This window comes from Mirounga angustirostris, unplaced genomic scaffold (genome assembly GCF_029215605.1).
Source record: "Mirounga angustirostris isolate CCGP_5_RB_7025 unplaced genomic scaffold, mMirAng1.0.hap1 SCAF_10, whole genome shotgun sequence".
Classification (NCBI taxonomy): Eukaryota; Metazoa; Chordata; class Mammalia; order Carnivora; family Phocidae; genus Mirounga; species Mirounga angustirostris.
This window is the reverse complement of record NW_026991718.1, coordinates 29,087,785-29,108,611: the sequence shown is the minus strand read 5'-3', so window position 1 is coordinate 29,108,611 and position 20,827 is coordinate 29,087,785. Positions and strand designations below refer to the sequence as shown.

General features: G+C 42.0%; 1 protein-coding gene across 7 annotated transcripts in view; it reads right to left on the bottom strand.

Annotated features, from left to right (window-relative positions):
- The window catches only part of CRIM1 (cysteine rich transmembrane BMP regulator 1), a 186,645-nt gene that overhangs the window by 55,966 nt on the left and 109,852 nt on the right, over positions 1-20,827 (bottom strand). For all 7 annotated transcript variants that reach the window (XM_064572106.1, XM_045884401.3, XM_045884400.3 and 4 more), the window contains 2 exons: positions 16,576-16,758; positions 13,741-13,938 (listed from right to left, as the gene is read on the bottom strand). In XM_064572106.1, the coding sequence (XP_064428176.1) occupies positions 13,741-13,938; positions 16,576-16,758 (381 nt within the window). The remainder of the gene's footprint in view (positions 1-13,740; positions 13,939-16,575; positions 16,759-20,827) is intronic.

Below are 20,827 nucleotides of genomic sequence, written 5' to 3'. Positions count from 1 at the left end.
TTAACTTGGTGTCTAATCTGTATCACTCCATTGAACTTCTGGTTTTGAAATAATGCATACAAAGTTTTTCTCATTACCTTGATTACTATGAACTGTTTATCTCCCGCAAATAATACTAATTATCTCCATTGAGAAGGGTGTGAAGCACTCTTTCTGATTAGCAACCCTGGGAAGGCTGACAGTCAATTAGTAGCTCTTGAGTATGGGTGGGTGATTCTGGAAAAGCACTCGTGGAAGACATCCAGAGCCATCCCTCCTGGGTCTGTCTAAAGCACCACCTCCGACAGGGGGGTAATTAGCTCTAGTTCCAGATTTCTATTATCTCTAGGAGTGCTGCTTCACCCTGCCGAGGCCTGGGTGCACGGCAGGGCTGGAGCGCCTGGCTGTGGGCAGCGGCTGTCTACCAGCACCCCTGATTCCTACCAGCATACCTGCGTGCAAACATGTGCGTGCACGCACACACACACTAAGAGAAGTCTTTCTGGAAAAACCTCATTATAGGCAAATTTCTAGAAAAAGTTTTTTTTTTTTTTTTTTAAGGCAGATACATTCTTACGTTTCTTTCATAAGTTAAAAAAAATTTCAAGTACAAGTAACAAGATACATGAAATTTACTCCTATCTGTCTCTGATGTACCCCTCCTTTTGGACTTCAATAATGGTTTGCATAATGTTACATGGCTCTTGTCTATAAATTCACAAGCCTGCTTATTGGATTGTTGAGAGACAGAGATGAACAATTATGTTCTCTTTTCAGTCCTAATTCAGGCATTCTCTTTCTTAAGATTTTTAAAAAATTGTTTATTTATTTATTTATTTATTTGGGAGCTGGGTTTGGTTAAGCCATGTGAATAGCTAATGAGTGGGAAAATTCCAAAGTTTCACTCACTTTCTAAGGCTAAATCTATCAGGTCCCCAAAGCCTACCAGTTACTGTGCGCCTGGCCGGGGGCCATAAAACTGGAGATAAAGTTGGACAAGACAGAACCAAAGGAGATAGTTTATCTGCTTTACTGTGTCTTCATATGTCATTCTGTTACCACAGTGGCTTTTCATATGTGACCAGAACTAGTCAGAAAACCATTCCAATAAATCACCAAATTGTCAACATAATTACAGCCTGGGAAGAGAAGTACTATAAAGATGAAATTTTCCCAAATGAAGCTAGAGGGGAAACTGTTCATGTAGATGATGAGAAGAGAGAGACTGAGGATACAAAACTCCCCTAATCTGGAAGGTGGGGATTTCCAAGGGGTATGGATGTGTATGTACAAAAGTCTCATGAAGTCATGGAAAAAAATCTACAGCTGGAGTTTTCAAATTCTTTCAGCCACTACACACTTAGTGATCCTTTTTTCCTTTGTATATATTTCTCATAACAACACCTACATCCTTGTAATTTTTAAAGTACTTATCACAGAGCAGTTTCTTTATTTTATTTTAAAAGATGAATGGTGTGAAAATGTCCCCAAGATCTGTATTATTTTATGGTCAGATAGAGAAGTGACCATATATTTACTTTAGACCTATTTATTAACTTTGTATGCTTTTTCCAAGGAACTTGGCTGTTGGAGATATTTTTCTTCCTTTATCAACCTCATATTTAATAGGAAAAGACAGTAGTAGGATTCTGAGATTATTATTAAAAGACCACAGAAGAAAAACTGAATTTTTTTATAGAGAGGATATCTTTTTCCAAGAATTCAGCTTGAGAGAGCTCACAAAATGACGGTGGATTCCAAGAATAATTTGGATCTTTTAAACTTGTCTTATATTTTGTTACATTATTTTTACTGTTCGTTTTCCTAGAGGATGGAACCAGAAATAATGGGTCACATTTATAAATACATTTGTATGTATTATGTATGCATACACACATTTTAATAGCTATCTTGAACTGGGGTGTGTCAGGTGGTCAGAATTTTGGTATCTCAACCCAACCCTCTGGAAAATGGCTGAGGACCAGAGAGGAAAGGTCCCTGCCTTAGGAACAATGGTTTATTCATGGTTTATAACCTTAGCACTAAGCCTAGTACTTGGCCCACAGTCGTGCTAAATGAATGAATAAAGAAGAACAAAGACGCCTGAACATGGAAAGTCAGGGCATACTTTTTGATGAAGAAGGGCTCCCATTCAGTATTGTCCTTAACAGGATGAATCTCTAATTTCCTACCTTTTGGAGGACTGGACAGTAAGTTCCTTAGGATTCTCATTGCTGCAGCAGTCCCTTACACATAGTGGGTACTCAATAAATGAGCTTCCCTCGAGCAGCAAGCTAGTTCAGAAGGCTGCTGTGAACCGGACTCTCTAATAATAGCACAAACTGAGCGAAAATGCCCAAACCCAAGCAGTCTCCGTGAGAAACCCACTGATGATACTCAACTGCCTAAAGTCAGTGAAATTATGATCTGTATCTCTGGCCTGAGAAGGCAGGCAAGTATGTAAAGCATTGTAGGTCTCCCTCAAGATTCTTAACGTTCAATTTCAATTATCTGGGGAATTCACTTCTAGGACTTTCTCAATTCACTGATGGTGCCAAATGAATAAAGTGTTATTAAAATAGTCCTGAAAAGAGCTGGGCACGCACTCAATTCAGCAACACAACTAGCAGGGGATGAAGAATGGGCACTTTTGCCGAGGGCTCAGCAAATTTACCTTGTAATGGAAACAAAGACCGGCAAGAGTCAGAAGGAGAAAAGGGATGAGTTGAAACAGGAATGCAAACGAGAACACTGATGATGTCATCTCAGTGACCGGCACCTGGAGCCCATTTATTTTCCTCAGTGGGGACATGAGTGCCACTGGTCAGGGCCCAGGGCCTGGAGAGGATGAGGCTGGGCAGAGGGCGAGTGTGAGCACAGAGACAACTGGGGAGAGCGACTCACATGCCCTCGGGTGGGGCCCGTATCCCTGGGCAGCCGCAACGGGCTTTCCCGGAGGTCAAACAGCAAGGTCCAAATTCCTGAGCCAGACAGAGGCTCAGGAAAACTAACAGGATCAAAGGCCAGGCCACAAAAAGGTCAGAATAATGGTAACTGGGTCTCAGCACTGAGAACAGAGCCAGGAGCAAGAATGGCTTCTGAATCTGAGCCACGATGGTCAAGTACTTTCATTATTGACCAACTTAACTTTCCTCACCCTCTCCCTTCTCATGATGGGAGTCTAAAGGGAAGCAATGCCAAGGAGAGGGATTTGGGGTCAGGAGATTTAGCTTGAGTCCCTATTCCCTCATGATCTCACATGTGGTGCTGAACCTCTTCGGGCTTCTATAAAATGGGAATATCCACTATTCCAACCTCGCAATATCACTGAGAGGCTCAAATCAGATCAGAAAGAGGGGACGACAAACTCTAGGTGTGACGTGGATATGACTTGTCGCTAAAATTACCGTTGTCATGACTATCCTGCCTGCTTGGAGCTCGACCTGGTCTCAGAGGATGGCTGAGTAAATGAATTATGTGCCCTTTTGTAGGCCTTCAATGTTCAGCTGATAAATGGTACGACAACTGCTTTGGCATTCTGAACCCTGTGCATTGTAACCTAAGCATCCTTTTCTATCTCCAGTGATAACATGAAAAGCATCTGGGATGTGGGTTGGTCCACGACATCCTTTCATATGGTCTGGTAAGCTTTGGAGCGTGTTAGTGACCAGCCACTGGCGCCTTTCACATTTGCTGAGTGGCAGTCTGTTATCATTGTTCCGCATTTTGACTGTGCCCGTGGTGTCTCGAAGAGAACAGAAATCTCTTCATAATCAGCTTATCCAGTGTGAGTTGAAACAATGGTTCTGTGTGCCTGGCTGACCCCGTTCTTCCTTTCTCATGATGGGGGCCTTGCTGGATCTTTGGGGAGGAGGGCAAACTCATTACATTCATATATAGAATATTTTGGTAGCTTTGCCAGTAGTCCTGCCACTCTCAAGTTGCAAGAGGATACAGAAGACCCATCTCTAAAAGCTGTCTTTGATGAGCAGATCCTAGTTTCAGACGTGGGACCAGGTAAGACTTATGTCAACAGTAAGAGACAGTTCAACCGGTACTTTCTTGGCAACAATACTGGGGGCCTCTCACTCAAATAATAACGTGCTCAGTGTCTGTCACAGGACTGTAGGGCATCTCTACTGAATTCATCTGGCCTAAAATCTCCATGGAATCTTCCTAAAACTTGGTTCCCAGAAAGCATGAAAGAGTCATGGTCTTGAAAAGATCTGAACGTGTCAATCCCTCTCAATCTGCTTATTATCATTGCTAAGCATTCTTCCAGATGAAATTTTTAATAAAGTACACAGTCCCTAAATTGTTTTAGAAAGTGAGCTGACATGCAGGGCAAGAGCTTTCTAATTAAGGTGAAAACGAATACCATCCCTTGTCTTCCTACCGATGGCCAAAGTCATGGTGCCAGGACCAAATACAAATATGCCCAGGCATAAGCAAATGGTAGGTACTGAATACCTCAATAAGCATTAAATATACCTTGCTTGATTCCAAAGCAGATCCAAAGCAGCCTCAAATTATATCATGCATGTATACTCTTTTAAAGTGAGGAAACGAGGGCCAAGGTAAATTTTAAGTAGAAAAGAATTCACTGCAGCCAGGGATGAGGTCAGCACCCAGAGTGCATGCTGTGAGGTCCTGGCTGGTTGGGGACGTGGCTCAGACTCTGCTCTCAGTCTGCTCCAGCAGCCAAGGTGAAAAGTCAAACCCAGAGGGCCCAGGGACCAACTACTTGTTGGCCTTCAAACTTTCCTGGGGACTCCTGATTGTGCTTCACGGTGGTGTTGCAAAGTAAGAGCTAGAGTCTTGCCCTGAATCTTATTTTCGATTGGTGACCAGCATTAAATTCTGTGGTTTCCAGTGGTCTGGTCACCTGAATTGGGCTCTGTTTCAAGCAAACGTGATACATTCAGCTAATCTCTCAGGTGTGAAAGTACAATTCACTTGATGTGTAAAGAGGTATTCTGTAGATATAAATGGTAAGTACAAATATGGTCGAATCGCTAATAATTCAACTTGAATTAAAAAAAAAAGTGTGAAATGCCTAGGCATCACCATCACCTCGTGTTTCTGACAAATTTCAAAAAAGCACTCAATGTTCATTATCCCTTATTACCTATTGAATTTTGATCAAACTGATGGTAGGACCCCCGGACCAAGACGTGGCAGTGCTGAGCCCCCCGTAATAGATGTCCCAGTGTGCATGCTGATGGACACGGGGAACATCTTGGAGTCTCAGACTGAGATAAGGACATGTGAGTGTGATCCAGCTCCCTGCCCCCTCAGCAGCTAACTCCAATGGAAGAGCCACAGATGGCCAAGGGACACTCTTCAGCAGACATTTTCATTCCTGCAGGGTTTTGTTTTGTTTTTTACAATAATACTGCAGCATTTTATACACTTGAGTGACATTTTATCTTCAATAATCAGACAGACACAGCACAGAAAATACTTCTAAAGAGGGCCTCTAAAACAATTCACTGGCTTACAATCTCTGAAGCTAACCCTCATGTGTTAAATAATGGGAAATCGTTTTGTTCTTATAAGATAAACTGAAGACCATACACTGAAACAGTTTAAAATGGTACCACCAGAAGTGGAGTTAGAGAGCTAGGATATTAAAAATAAATCACGTAGGAATCACCACCCCTCTTAAAAGAGTTATTTCTACAGGGAAATTATTTTAGTCTAATTTATTTGAAAATATGTTTGAATCGAGCACCTGTAACTTCACGAAATGTTGTAATACACGACCATTTAAATAAATGCTTCTAGGCCCTAGAAGTCATAAAAAACACTATGTTGTAGGTGAATTGATTTTTTTTTTTTTAATAAATACACCAGGAGTTATACTTACAAATAAGTGTTATGGCTAAAAGCACTTACTCTCAGAGGCTATATGCTTGTGCGGAAATGCTATTCATGTTAAAATTCTCTTTGAAACTTCTCTTTGGAGTTGCTTTTCAGAGCAAATTACTATGTCATAGAAGATAAAGTGCCTTTATTTTACCGTCCCCCTTTTTGCTTCCTCTGAATGATTTTACCGAACTAGATCATCCACTTTTTTCACCGATGTGAATGACTCTATTTCCTAGAGTCTGATAAACCTTGGAAGTCAGGGGTCTGAGAAGCTAAGGGCATTCAAAAGGATGGGCCACCAGCTCCAATGTCCGTTTCAACAGAGAAGTACCAAAAATATTTTGAATGACTCTATTTCTGCAGGAGCTGTGCAGTTTTCCCATAGAACTATTTTGAAAGGAAAAACACTTCACTTGGATATGTATATCTTGGTACGTTTAAAAATAATCTCGCTACTTTATCACTGGACCTTGTATGGGTATCAACAAACAAGCTTCCTATGAAAAGGCTGTCAGGTGCTTTAAGACAGATGTGTTGAGACCAATCCATTCACTAGAACAGAGGTCAACAGTGGAAGGAGACGAAGATGAGGATTCTAAAATAAGATGGTCTAACAGAGTCACAGTTAGGTAAAGCAGACAATCTCTGAAAAGCTAGACAATGTGATTATTAGTTAAAATGTTAAATCCTATCAAGCTGACAAAAGCTAAAAGAAAACCAATTCGGCTACTTCTGGGTTGATGGCTGTACCATAAAGAAAACGGAATCTTTCGCTTTTAAAAGTCCATGAGCCTTTTCTGAAGGGCATGTTTCTTAATAACCTTCATTAACTTCTGTTTGGTTGCCTAAGAGTTGTCTCTTATCCAAAAAAAGTTTAACACAGTCTCAGTAGAGATTGTGTTTATTTAAGCTTGTTGGAAAAACATTCCTATCATTTCAAGAATGACTAAATATTTTTCATTCACATAGTTAGCATTCCAGACTATGTTTTCCTGCCTCTGTTGATTAGATGAAAATTAGCAGGCCCAAGTCTGAACTATGAGATTCAATTATTATCTACGCAGGAAAATTAGGAGACACCTAGCAATAATGCTCTTTTAGGTATGGGAAGTGGGCAGCAGGAGAAATAAAGAGCAACCTGCCCCTCGCAGGCCACATCCACGGGAAAACGTTTAATAGCTGGGACTGCTGGAAGCTGTAACATCAGAGGCAGAGGTTTTTCTAATCATGTGTTTCACAAGACACTCTCAACAATAACATTCTAATGTTATTTGAAATATCTAAAGCTATTTTAAACGACCAGAGAAAATAAAAATATTATGAAATTCATCCAAGAAAAATTTTTGATGCTTTAGGTTAAATACCTACCTAAGTTAACACATAGTCCTCTGCTATGCGTTTGTTACCCCAACATAGGACCTTATTTGGACAAGCTAAAAAACAGACCGTGCTATATTTTAATTCCCATTTATGGAACGGGTTTCCAGGACACTTAGAGTTAAAGGATGAAACAGCATGCCTAACAGTCTTTGAGATATTACGAGTATTTTATTATTCTTGGCTGACTAATAATAGCACTGTAGATGGCACTGAAACAATACCATCCATAAACTGATTTTTGATCCCTGTTTGATGTACCAGAATGTTGATATCATGTGACCCTGCGGCATCTCTGACTTCTCTGCCTCTTGGGTCAGCCAAACTATGTTTGACTCCTTGCCACAGAAGCAGTAGCTTAATCATTTGAGATACTGTTCAGTGAGGAAGTATTATGGGCAGGGCTGGAAACATTTTTTCTTGTTTTAAGGAATTCCCACCCAGATATGTGCCTGGTACAGACTTTTCTGGCAGCCTAGTAGAAATTTCATTTGAGGGGCAGCTTGATTCAAACGAGATCATTGGCATTTATGGGAAAGAATAGGGTGTTCCTAGGAGGACTGAGGAGGAGGACAGTATGTTTGACAGCTGTTTCCAGCCCTCCAGAGGTACTCAGCACGTACTCTACTCCGTGAGCTGATGGTGAAGTGGCTGAATCAAGTCACGCAGATCAAGAAAAGCCTCATGCTCTTCAACACTGTCCCAAGTAGGACCAGGATTACCCAAGTAAGAGATCCAAGAAGGCAAGATGCCGGGAAGAAAGATGGTTGAGTGTCTGGTTCAATCACATTCTATCCTAAAGTCCACAGAATTAGGAAGAATCAATGCACAGGGAAGAGCTGGTTTACTCCAGGTTAGCAGAATTATTAGACTGGTCTGAAACTCCGTTCAGTTTCACATAATAACTCTGTGAATAGCACACATTTTAAGTTTTTATTATGGAAATTAAAAAAAATACCGAAGTAGATAGAATAATATGACAGACCTTTATATACCCATTATCTAGCTTTGATAAGCTACAAATAACTCTTTGATTTCCTGTCTGAGATGGGAAACAGATCTGCTTTTGTTTCAGAGAAACAGAACTCATAGAAAGAAACTAGCCAGTTGCCCAGCCACAAACATGGAATTTACTTACTGGCAACCTAAGTCGTGATGCTGAATATTACCTTATAAAATATTACCCATGTGGTTCCTAATTTTTGATAGGTGATACTCTTGGTGTTGGCTCCGAAATCCCCCAGGTCATCAGACAAACAAATCCTCCCGGTAGGAGACCGTACACACTGGGCCTGATGAACACTCAGGTCACAGCGGCCACCTGGGTGGGGTCCAGCCACAGCCAAAGATGAGCAGGCTTGACATCAAGACTTCGAAGTGACGATGAAATTCTTATCTCTTGCATCAGGTGTAGCAGCCAAGCTGGCCTCATACCTGTTCACGTTTCTTGCATTTTTCTTATTGAGTCATCCAGGGCGTGTCATAGCCACCTCAGAGCCAAAATTTCCCTCCCCTATACCTTATCTTACCTTTAATTATACAACGGATTTTTTTTTTTAATAGAAGGTAGTACTGTGTCCTTAGGGTCTCTCTGACATTAAGAATCAGCATAGGCAGCATTTATATCTGATGTTATTGGGAAAAAATTCAAGTATTTTCAATACTGAATTGTGACATTAAAAAAAATTCTAGCTGAAATGACAAGGTTGCAGCACCTATATACTTGCTGAAAGGTCTTAAAAGCAGTACATTAGTTTGACAGCAGGCATTAGCCTTGTAGGGTCTGCGGAAGCCCCACTTAAACTCTGCGATTCTGGACACAGGGGCTGAACTGCAGAGAGAATAAGCCACAGTTTACAAACCAGTCTTGGAGGGCCCCGTGGCTGCCCTGCGAAGGAGTCGAGAGCTCAGTGCTCATCAGGAGGCTGAGCGGTACTTGAAGCTAATTGGCCCAACTCGCCTATAAACATCTGGGCCCACCGTGTGCCAAACACACTCCATCTAACACTCTGCTTTCTATTCTCAGAGTGTATTTTCAAATATAAGCATTCTAACATTATTCCTTCTTCATCTGATCAGGGTCAGCATTTGAGACTCTGGTTAAGGAAATCTTTATCAGGGTATGCCACTTCACTCAGCTAAGACGGAGATCTGTAAGAGACGGAGATCTGTAAGAGGAGATTGCTTGATTTCCTACTCCAGGCTTTCCCTCGCTCCCTAACTTACTCGCTCATCATTTATTCATTAACAACTTCTTCCATGTCAGGTGCTGTTTTATGGATTCAAAAGTATATGGTAAGTTCCTAGCTCATGGGGGAGTAGCCTCGTTCAGGCTACTGGTAAACCTGGAGTGCAGTGCAGGGTCTGTCTCAGAGGCAGTACACCTGCAGGGTCCAGAGCCAAGGCTCTGGGAACACACTGCTCCGCATTTTTGAGCTGTATGACCCTGGGCAAGTTACATGACCTCTAAACTTTGGGTTCTTTGATGATGAATTAAGATGGTGCTACCAGAGGAAAGTTGTGAGGATCAAATGAGCTGTTGGTCTTAAAGCACTCAGGCCGGCTCAGTCAGTGTGCAAGAAATGTTAGCTACTGTCATTAAGGGCTATAAATGAGATGATACAAATGGTGCTAGATGCCGAGGAAGACCTCATTCTGCTGCCTTCCTTTTCTGTTTTTAGGCTTTTTTTTAAAAAGATTTATTTATTTAAGAGAGAGAGCATGAGTGGGAGGAGCAGAGGGAGAGAGAGAAAGAGTCTCAAGCAGACTCCATGCTAAGCACGGAGCCTGAAGCGGGGCTCGATCCTACGACCGAGATCATGACCTGAGCCGAAACCAAGAGTCGGACGTTCAACCTACTGCATTACCCAGGCGCCCTCTCTGTTTTCAGTTTTTAAGGAGATAAGGACATATCTTCCATCTGTACACTTAAATTGCAAACTTTATATACTATTCCATTCTTTTCCATCCTAGCGCTTTAAAAAGGGCCAGAAAATTTAAATCATGCTATTGAAGAAGAAGAAATGAAGAGAAAAGCCAGCAGAACAAAACCCAAGAATACAATCAGTTACAGACTTATAAAATGGGATGGCTTATCTGTATACCTGAATTAGGTGTTGACAATAACTTGGTAAGACTCAATCATGAGAGTACTTAAGTGCCAATTTAAAAAGCACTTAGGTACTTGTGAATCAAGTTAGCTGTCAAGTAACAGCCAAGTCTTGAAGGGGCCCCAGGTTCCAGTCCTGTCCTCCAGGAGTAACTAAACACATGGTATTGTCACTTGGAAGGATATGGAGCTCCAGGAACAACAGTGGTCACAACAAGGTGACCAGTCGTCCCTGCAGGTCCTAACATGCCATATTTGGTAATACATAATTTATTTAGAAAGAATCTCAAACCACAATCTTTGTGTGGGCTCTTTCATCTCATTTCAGGCTCTGACTATGTACCCTGGGACTGTAGCTAATAGGGTGAGGGCCAGCATTTGTTATGCAATTGTGCGCAGAGGAATTTACTGTGTACAAACTGCATAAACACCAGTGTTCCTGATTTTCTCCAAATAATTGCGGCTGATTATTTATTACACATTAGCACCTTGCTTTTTTTCTTATTTCATCTAATCTTTTCGCTATTCTGAGGTCACCTGAAATTCTACTTAAATATGCTGCTGAAAAAGTATTTTCAAATAGTTCCAGAGACTTTCTTGGGTCCTATAAACTAAGCAATAAGATTCATTCGACTTGTATTATTTTATAAGTTTATTATTATTAATAAGTAACCTTTTAGGATTCACTCTTAAGCTGGGCGCTGTTTTTTGATCCCATACCAAAAGAATCTTTCTGTCTTTCTATTACATCTTAAAACGGGAGTTACTGGACAGCAAGCACAATCTTATATGAAACTCACTACTTAAGAGCAAAAACAAGAAATTCAAGATAATCTAATTCTCTGAGGACTAGAAAATGGACTGTGCTGAAGGCTGGATGAAGAAGGAGAGAAGGGGAACAGAGACCAGCAGAAGCTTACAGCTTGAAATCAAGATGCTGAGTTCTGGCGAGGAGACGGTCCCGACACGAGGCTTGGGAAGGAAGTCTGTGATGGGTCTCTTCAAAGGCATCGGTCCTCCTCAAACTGCCACCCCGCTCCTGTCCCACTCCCCGCCTCAAGACCAAGAGCCAGAGATGAAGAGTGATGAATAAGGAAACTGGAAATAGGGGTATGAGCAAACAGACGACATCTGGGAGCGCAGGAAACAGACAGAACGTAGCTGAATCTGACAAGACGTCCGTGTATCCCATCATGGCTACTTAACGGCCACTGACCTTGGAGGAAATTACCCTCGTCTCTTTCAACCTTACTTTTTTCATCTTTAAATGGGATGACGAAGCCTGCAGCACTGTTATCGAGAGGATTCAATAACATCAGGTACAAACACAAAGCACTTAACCCCACAGTACCTAAATACGGGCATGCCTTTTCTCCTGGTTTAATTTAAAACAGCCTAAAGTATTTTCTCTGACTTTAACAAGGAGTTGTCCCTTATTTATCTTTGTGTCCAGTGCTGTATTTGGACAATCAGAAGTGCTTAATAAATTTTTTGGAATTAACAGCTGACCAAAACGATCACTCCTTTCTCAAAGAGTGGAAGATTAGATTATGACTCCACGTAGATGCTGTGAGACTGAACTCTAAGTAATCACACTAACATTCACTCCCTATCCAAACATCTACACGATATGCACGAATCCATCAGTCTGTCTCACACACACACACATTCCTCGTCCCTGACGGTCTCCCTGCTCTATCCCAGCAGTGGTGATGGTATGCTGGTGCTGCAAAAGGGCTTGCCTTCCCTTCATGTACTGTCAGAGGGAAGGCCTTCTTACTTTTTATATAAGCTTTTTAGTCTTATTATCAATTTATAATTCAAGACTCATGAAGTTAAAGGATTAGCGTCTGATGGTTAATACACTTAGGCTTTAAATTTCTCTTGAAGTTATCATGCACATATGCGAACGTAAGGATTTCAAGGTGACAGCGGACTGGCCCCAGTTCTCAGGGAACGATATTTCCACCTCTGTTTCGGCAAGGCGCCCTCTCTCATAAAGCTGACCGTATACCATCATACGTATTTCCGTCCACTCCTTTTTCCTGCGCTGAAGCACTGCCTTTAGGGGATGGGAGGAGTACACGTGTGAGGGATGGGTGATTTCCACAAAATTGGTCCTCTGGAAGCTATAAACTTTGGAGGTGGGCAGCTGCACTCTGAGCAGAGTAATGGTGAGGGAACTGGTGATGTCAATAGACCTAGAGTCCTCCAGCTTACATTTTTATATGATTTTTAAGTTCTTTAGAGTTCTAAGCCCTCAGAGGTTAATGAAGCTAGTCAGGCAAACTCTTAAGTCTGAGTTTCTTAAAATTTTAGGTAGAAGCAAAAGACTCCTGATACAGGATTTAGTCAACTGAATTTTCTTTTTTTTTTTTTTTAAGGATTTTATTTATTTATTTGAGAGCGAGAGAGCAGTGGGGAGCGGCAGAGCGAGAGGGAGAAAGAGTCTCAAGCAGACTCTGCGCTGAGCATAACGTCAGGGTCGATCCAAGGACCCTGACATCATGACCTGAGGAGATACCAAGAGCCGGATGCAGAGTCAGCCACTCAACCAGCTAGGCCACCCAGGCGCCCCCAGCCAATGGAATTTCTGCAAAGACCTGTCAGTTCCTTAATAGCTGTTTTAAAAAATTCTAGAAGGATCCATCTTCAACATGATCCACTGTAGTTCATTTTACTACGCAAATGTGCTTCTTAATGATGGATACTCTCCATTGGATCTGTCAGTATAACTATTCACTCTTGTCTGTACGAACAGGCACAGAGGATTAATTAAGGCTGACTTAAGTGTGCAAAGAAACTTCCCACGATGAGGGAAATGGGCTGGAATAGGGCTTGGGAAAGGCCAATCTAGGAAGCCTTGGGCTCCTCTCCATTGAACAGGAAGAGAGGTAGTGAATGCAGGCAACCAAGACCTAAGGAAAAGCCTCAGGATAGCAGAAGAAGGGGTGCTGAGTGAAGGCAGTGGGGACAGCAAACTGCCTTTTGATGGTTGCAGGCTTTCCTCCAGCCATCAGGACTCCTGGGCTCATGGAAACATGATAAACATGCCACGCTTGAGTCAAGGGTCTTATTTCCCATTCTATTTCACTGCATTGACCTTTGGATGCTAATTAAGCTTGAAGTGAACGGAACTGAAATGTATATATTCTTCTACCATAAAGTATTGAGATAAGCATATTGGCGGCAGTAAAAATAAAGATCACACGGTTCTCATTGCAAATTTGCAACATTTGCCCCAAACGATTAGTTTTGGCCCTATAATGAATTCATCTGCAACTGGTAACAGCATGAAGCAGACATTATGCCCGAGGAAATAAAAAACAAACAAGCACACAGTGGTAGAAGTTTATCCAACATGAGACATTCGCCAGGGACTCATTAGACTCAACAAGGCTTACCTTCACACACAGGGCAGCACTCGCCAGGCACTTTGACGGGGTTCATGCAGCTCTGTCCGCAGGCCGTTGCCACGCAGTGGGGCTCTCCGTTGATGCACTGGCAGAACGTGCAGTCGTCTTCCCGCCACCGGTCCCCGTGGGCGCGGATCTGCCCATTGGCATAGCAGCCAGCAGGGTTATTAAAAGGATACACTGGATCTAGATTAAAAAGGTGAGTTCCAAGTAAGATGGAGGGCATTCTAAGTCTTAGCTCTGCCTGCACCTGGAGACATTTTTTCCCAGGTTCTGGTCATCGGCAGTTCTTTTCCAGCTGTGATCAGCAGAAGCTCGGGTTGCATCAAGTGTCTCCCGGGGGACGTGCAAAAGCAGCTGTCATCCTGAATTTGTGTCCACCCATCCTCACCCTGCAGACGGGGCAGGGGATCTGTGGCATAAAAACCAACGGGCAGGTGTGTTACCACTTCATAAAGTAGCAAAACTCTGTGGACAGAGTTGTGGGCTGGTAATTACAAGATGCAGGTCCATTTTAGGCTCTTGACAAGGTCTTCTGAGTTGTCAATTTTAATGTTTATTATACTTCAATTTCACCACCTATAAGGTGGAAAAATAATGCCCCCATCCAACTCAGAGGGATATTGTGGCTTCTTGGATAACTGAACTCTATCTCAGGGTGCCTGGAGATCCACGTGGACAGCACGTGGACACGGGTGAGATGTACTGCAGGCACTTGGCTGTGGCCTTGTTTACGACAAAGGCTGGTCTAGACATACCGTGGGTCAGGGCTTGTGCCCTGGAGGGAAGGCTGGGAACCCAGGCCATTTTTCTCCCCGTGAGCTGGGGATCAAAAGTAGCCAAGGCTACTGTAAACAACAAAAAATGTTTTCTGACATTACTGACCAGGACATAAATACCGCATACAAAATCCCCAACTACCATTATGATGAGAGCCACCAGAGAAACCACTCAAACTTTCTTTTTCAGAAACACATAAAATCTGGCTTCAAAAAGGGCTGCTGAGCTGGGAGGAAAGTCCAGGCAGTTATGAGTTTGGTCCTCTCTAGTCTAAAGAAGTAATGGCATTATAAGAAAGTCAGAACGCCAAAAGTTAAAACAATGCAGTCACAGCTTTAGAAAGTCAGTCCGCCAGAAATGGAAGCAGCCAAAAGACCCGAGCTAGATAAGACTTTGTAAATTTCTTTATAAAAAATATTACACTGCATACTTCATTTCTACTCTGAGCCTGGATCTGAATTCCAGGAAGTGAGACATAACCGGATCCGTGCCCAGACAACTCATTATGATTATTACACAGAGGTTCCTATCTATGTTTTTACACCACCAACTGCTACATAGTTTCAGCGACTATTACAAACTGGGGCCAGCTAGGCAACACATCTTTTGGGAAGGTTAAAAGTTTGATGTGATTTTTTAAAAAAATTAATCCCCAACGACACCTAAAAAGTGAACCACCTTTCTCCCATGTTGGCTAAAATAACTGCTAACATGGGAAAGAATTTCCCTGTTATAAACAGTTGTTTAATGTCAGGAATGTAGTTTGTATACTTTAAACATTTTCAGATCTTCAGTATTATGTGGTAAATATAGCTCGGACATTGAACAGGATTTTAGGAAAACAGAAAAAGGTATGGAACGTGGCATGACATTTTGTCCTCCTGTTTCCTGGGAGCAGATAAAGGCAGGGTGAACATCAGACACAAGAGTGACATGTCTGATTCCAGAGAGAAGGTCTGTGACCCAGTCAGTCAGGACCAAGAAGGCTCACATGACCCTCCTTTCTGGGGAACCAGTGTGATGTGGTCACAGGAGAGACACAGTCAGGTGTGGGGGTATCATTCCTGGTTTCATTATAAACTCAGACAAATGCTGCTACTTTTCTTTTTCTTTTTTTTATTTATTCATAAGAGACAGAGAGAGAGGCAGAGGGAGAAGCAGGCTCCCCGCTGAGCAGGGAGCCCGATGCGGGACTCGATCCCAGGATGCTGGGATCATGACCTGAGCCGAAGGCAGACGCTTAACCATCTGAGCCACCCAGGCGCCCTGCTTCTACTTTTCTGAACTCCCGTTTCCTAAGCCTTAAAATGGGTGGGTTGTAGTGAATGGATATCCAGAATTATTATTCTGAAATGTTTATTATTTACAAATATCAGAGATGGGAGGATAAAGCCTGTTGGAGGAACAGGAAACTCTTAGTTCCTGGAGGGGTGAGGGGATATAGAGAAAGCAGGCTGCTGAGAACCTTCAACCCAGGACCACACCTGACACTTGGCTGGGCCATATGTCACCACCATGCCACACAGCCCACCCTTGCCAACACATGTTTTCAGAGTGGGGAGGGCAGCGAGTCCTGATCCTCCCTAGAGGGGTCTGGGTGTGGAAAGGAGGCAGGACAAGCTCCTCTCTGAGCTGCCTGGCTGAGATGGTCAGTGATTAGGGCTGGCTTGTTCTAGCCAAGCAATCTGAGGAAAGCAGGGGGTGAACTCTGACGTCAGGGTGAAGGGAACTTCCCCAGAACTTACTGAGGAACTGCTAGGACCACAGGGGAGTAACTGACATCACTTGCAGGAACTCTCACGTTGACCTGTGTAAACAGGTGGCTCACTTTCTACACCCAGGGCATAACTTCCCTTGGGGAGGGGTTTTCACACAGCCTTCCTGGCATTATCGAAGTCCTAAAAGATGGATCACGAATGTCATAAAAAGGGAACTTCTTCAATATTCCACTATTTTTGGATGAGACTGCTTTGGGTGGATTTTGATATTAAAACTCTGAGCCATGTATATGCTTATTAATCTTTAATCAGCACCTTTTCTTACCTTCACACACAGGGCAGCACTCCCCTTCGGGCACATAGTACCTCTCGCAGTTCAGCTCTCCGCACTGGGCAGTGAAGCAGATGGAAACACCCCCTTGGCATCGACAGAACCGACAGTTGTCCATTCGAAACATATCCCCATCGTTATATTCCACGTTGTTGAATACACAGGCTGGCTTTGTTTCTGAAAGGAGTTAAAAGCAAACAAGGCACATTCAAACTCATTTCTGAGTGGTGTCCTTTTGTGTTTCCAACAGCCTCAAGAAAATTCTGACAGCAGAAGGTTAAAATTTGATAGAAATGTACTAAACTCAATATAATTTTTTTAAATAACAGAAGCAACAAGGCAATGCAAAATAAAGTAAAATTTAAAAAGTCACATAGCTCTCCTCTTTGCCCCAAGAAATTGAAATTCTCCTTAACAAAGCCTACACTGCTTTACCCCTCCCCAAACAAAGGTAACCCTTCGACCATTAAACTCACATATCTGAAATGTGATTTAAAGAGATTACATTTGTTTTGTTAGAGAATGCTCTGCCTTAAATAAATGATCTTGCCTCCACACTAGGTTTTGTTCTGCCTCAAAAAAATTATTTAGGTCTTTTTGGAGATGATATTATTGTGTTCTTCCAGTGTTCTTTCCTAAATTATTTTTTCTCTCTATCTGGCTCAATAATCTATAATTCTAATAGTACTTGGACTTCAACAAAACACCATTCCACTTCTTGGAAACAACCTAAATGTCTATGAACTGATGTTAAGGACAAAATGTGGTATATCCATACAACGAAATACTTCTTGGCCATAAACGGATGAAGTTCTGATATATGCTATAACATTAATGAACCTTGAAAACATTATGCTAATTAAAGGAAGCCAAACAAAAAACCCAGGTTATTATATGATTCTATTTACATGAAATGCCCATAATAGGCACATCTATAGAGGCAAAAATTAGATTAGTTGTTGCTTAAGACTGGGGGCTTTGGGGGCAAATGGAGAGTGACTGCTAATGAGTTGGGAACTTTTGCGGGGATTCATGAGCGTTCTAAAATTGACTGTGATGATTACACAACCCTGTGAATATACTAAAAACTGCTGAATTGTACAACTTAACTTGGTGAATTGCATGATATGTGTCTCAATAAAGCTAGCAACATAAAAATACTCCCAAGTTGAAGAAAGTTCTCCTGAGCTGATGTACCCTGTTTAATAAGGTGGGGAAAACTGGATTATGATACATGCATCTCTCATGGGCTTCTCTATCCCAACATCATTTAATATGTCACCTTGCATGTTCACAATTTTTAGAGACTTTCACTGCATTTTAATTGGAATATATTTGCACTTGATCTGTATTTAAGGACAATGACTTTCTCATTTGATTTTTATAACAGTCCAGTGGAGAAGACAGAGCAAGTGTTACTATCCATTTCTTGCACGCTCTGCAGTGAGGTAAAGCAGTGCACTCTAACGAAATGCTGAGCACCCGCTCAAAGTGAAGGAAAAAATGTATAAACCCATCAATATTAATTACTTGGTTGCATTAATCAGCCACATCTACCATCTGCGTGAAGCTACAAATCTCAATGCAAGATCTGAAGAGGTGAGGAGGGAAAAGTCTGGTTATGAATAACGCTGCTTCAGATGAACCTGTCTTTATCGGGGGGTGTGCAGACGCTTAAGCGGGAGGGGACAGGGTGAATGAAGGACCTGGCAGTTAGATTTCACTAGCTAATACACTGAGAGCAAGGGGGTGGAATATAGAGGGATGAGGAGTCCCCAAAAACCCAGCCTAGAAAACAATCAGCTCTTTAGGATAACAATAATTTAAAAAACCCCACATAACATAATGAAATCCCTGTTTGATATTGAGAGAAATTTATGGAGGCTCTTCAGGAAAATACATGATAAGAAGGATGGCATTGGTCTTTGGGGAGCAATGACCAGTTACTTCCCTGCCTGCAGGGGATAGATGTGAATCTCAGAACAGTGTGGAGATGACCACTACCTCTCTAAGAGGACAACTTAAGTGGTTGTGGAAAAGAAAAATATTACAAAGAAATAATCTATGTAATTTGTACTTCTCAATACAGAGATGCATAAAAGTGTCTTTTTAGCGATTTTTGTGTATGTTTTGTGTCTGCCCAATTAAATTTTGTATTTCTAAGTTCTGGAATCTTCTCTTCCCTCTTTATAATAAAGTCTAGAATTCCTGAAAAAGAACCTTGAAGTATAGATGGTTAATAACCTTTACTGCCTGCCAAATTACACTGATTGGCAGATGTGATAGGTATATTATTGAAGGAAAAGACTAAAACATAGAACTTTATATCAAATGTGAAAGTGGAAGAAAAATCTAAACAGATACACTTCTGTTGCTTTTTCTCTTCAATCTCTCAGTAGGAAAAGGCCAGTACCTTGCCTCTGGTCTCATTTTACTATGGGTGAGCTGTGTAGCAAGCCCAGTGGGTAGACAGCATAAGCCAAAAGAGAGAAACTACACGTCAGATGGGAAAGATCTGAAAAGTTCTCCCTATGTCAAGAGCAAACAGATGGATCACAAAACAGCGTACATGCGATTCTAAATACCTGAAGAGGAAAAAGCCCTTGTCCATGGGGGGAAGAGGTGTGTGCGCTAGAGTGCACCCAACAGATCTATTTAGGGAACAACCCTTATAAAGGATTGCAAAAAGTGGTATCACTCTTAAGTAAGATCAGCTTGATAAGGCTCCAGGAACACAATGGGTGCTCAATAAGTGCACAATGAGGAATATTTCTTTCAAAGAGCAGTCTTCTCTTCATTACTGCAGAAGTAAATATTATGTCTCTAGAAACATTACTGAGCATTATTGCTATACAAAGGGTTCTCAGTAGATGTTTTTGCACTAATTTCCGTATTAAAAGACTGCAGGTAAGTTTTCTGTGCCAAAATTTTACGCAAAGAGCAAGCCAACCTTGGGTATGGCTCTCCCATGACTGATGAACTTCCCATGCTGAAAGAGTCAGTTATTGGCTATGACACTCGAACCAAGATGTTCTGCTTTACTCAGATATTTGTACATATACATACACAACTGATCACATATCTAAAGCAACCAAATGATCACTTCCATATTCTATGCTTGAGATTTCAAATCTAAACTCCTCCAGGAATGAGAAGAGTGGGCTCGTGTAAGGGTGTATTAGAGCAAAATGGAGAACATGTGCCCATCTAAAAGTAAAGGCCACTGCTCAGTTCCAGCTGACGGATGATGAAACTTTTGTTTGTGGGCCCAAACAGACGCAGTACTGAAGGGGACTCCAGACTGCTTCACTACTGCTGTGGAGGTCATATCTCCAGCTGATGACCTTGATGACTTCTAAGTTTCCATAAAAGGAGCTCAATCATACCACCTGTTCCTTTGGTTTCTAAACAGCCCTGTCCTTCTGCCCATACCTCACAGGTCCTCCTTTTGGCTCTCATCAGAGAATGCAGTCACAAACTGCCTCGATCTGGTCTGCAGCTCTCCAGTCCCACCACCAAAACCAAACCAAACCAAACCAAACTGAAAAGAGAATAATATTTATGGAGAATATTCTATCTATTCCTCCAGGCTAATGTTTTCAAAACTCAGGGGTTCTCAAATTCTCTGTGAACATTTTTCATCTTGTGTTTTCACTTTAATGCTTGTTTTAAAACACACACACACACACACACACACATCATCTCAATGGCAGCTTAGGAACTGAGTGCTAGCCTGCTATCTCCATTTCTACATGTGAGGTTAGTTATGTTAACATTCAACCCACTGTCTCCTGAAGGGGAGGGGGGCTTCTAGAGCTATTCCTACATTTTTGGGAGTTTTCAAAATCTAAGAGACAATGCTCTAGTCATCTAGGTTCCAGCTGTGTGTCACACTGATCTCTGAGAACTACTTTCATGGAGTTGCACTTTAATACTTTGCTTCTGCTTTCTGTTGAGACCGGAAACCTGTGTCTGGACTGGTGGTATGAAAGTAACTCAGGACAGAACGACTCATCATCTAGAGCTTTTCAAATTTCCAGGTGAGAAGAGAGCTGCCCCCTCCAAGGAGGTTTCCTTCCCCTAAAAATAAGAATTGCGTATCTGACTCTATCTTCTTTTTTCGCTTTGATGGCCAGGAGGTCGGGGGCCTGGCTAACGTTTAGCCTTGGCAATTATACAGACAGACAGACATAGCCTACGTACCTGTGGGCACTTTCTTTTTGGTTTTCACTTTCAACTTTTACAT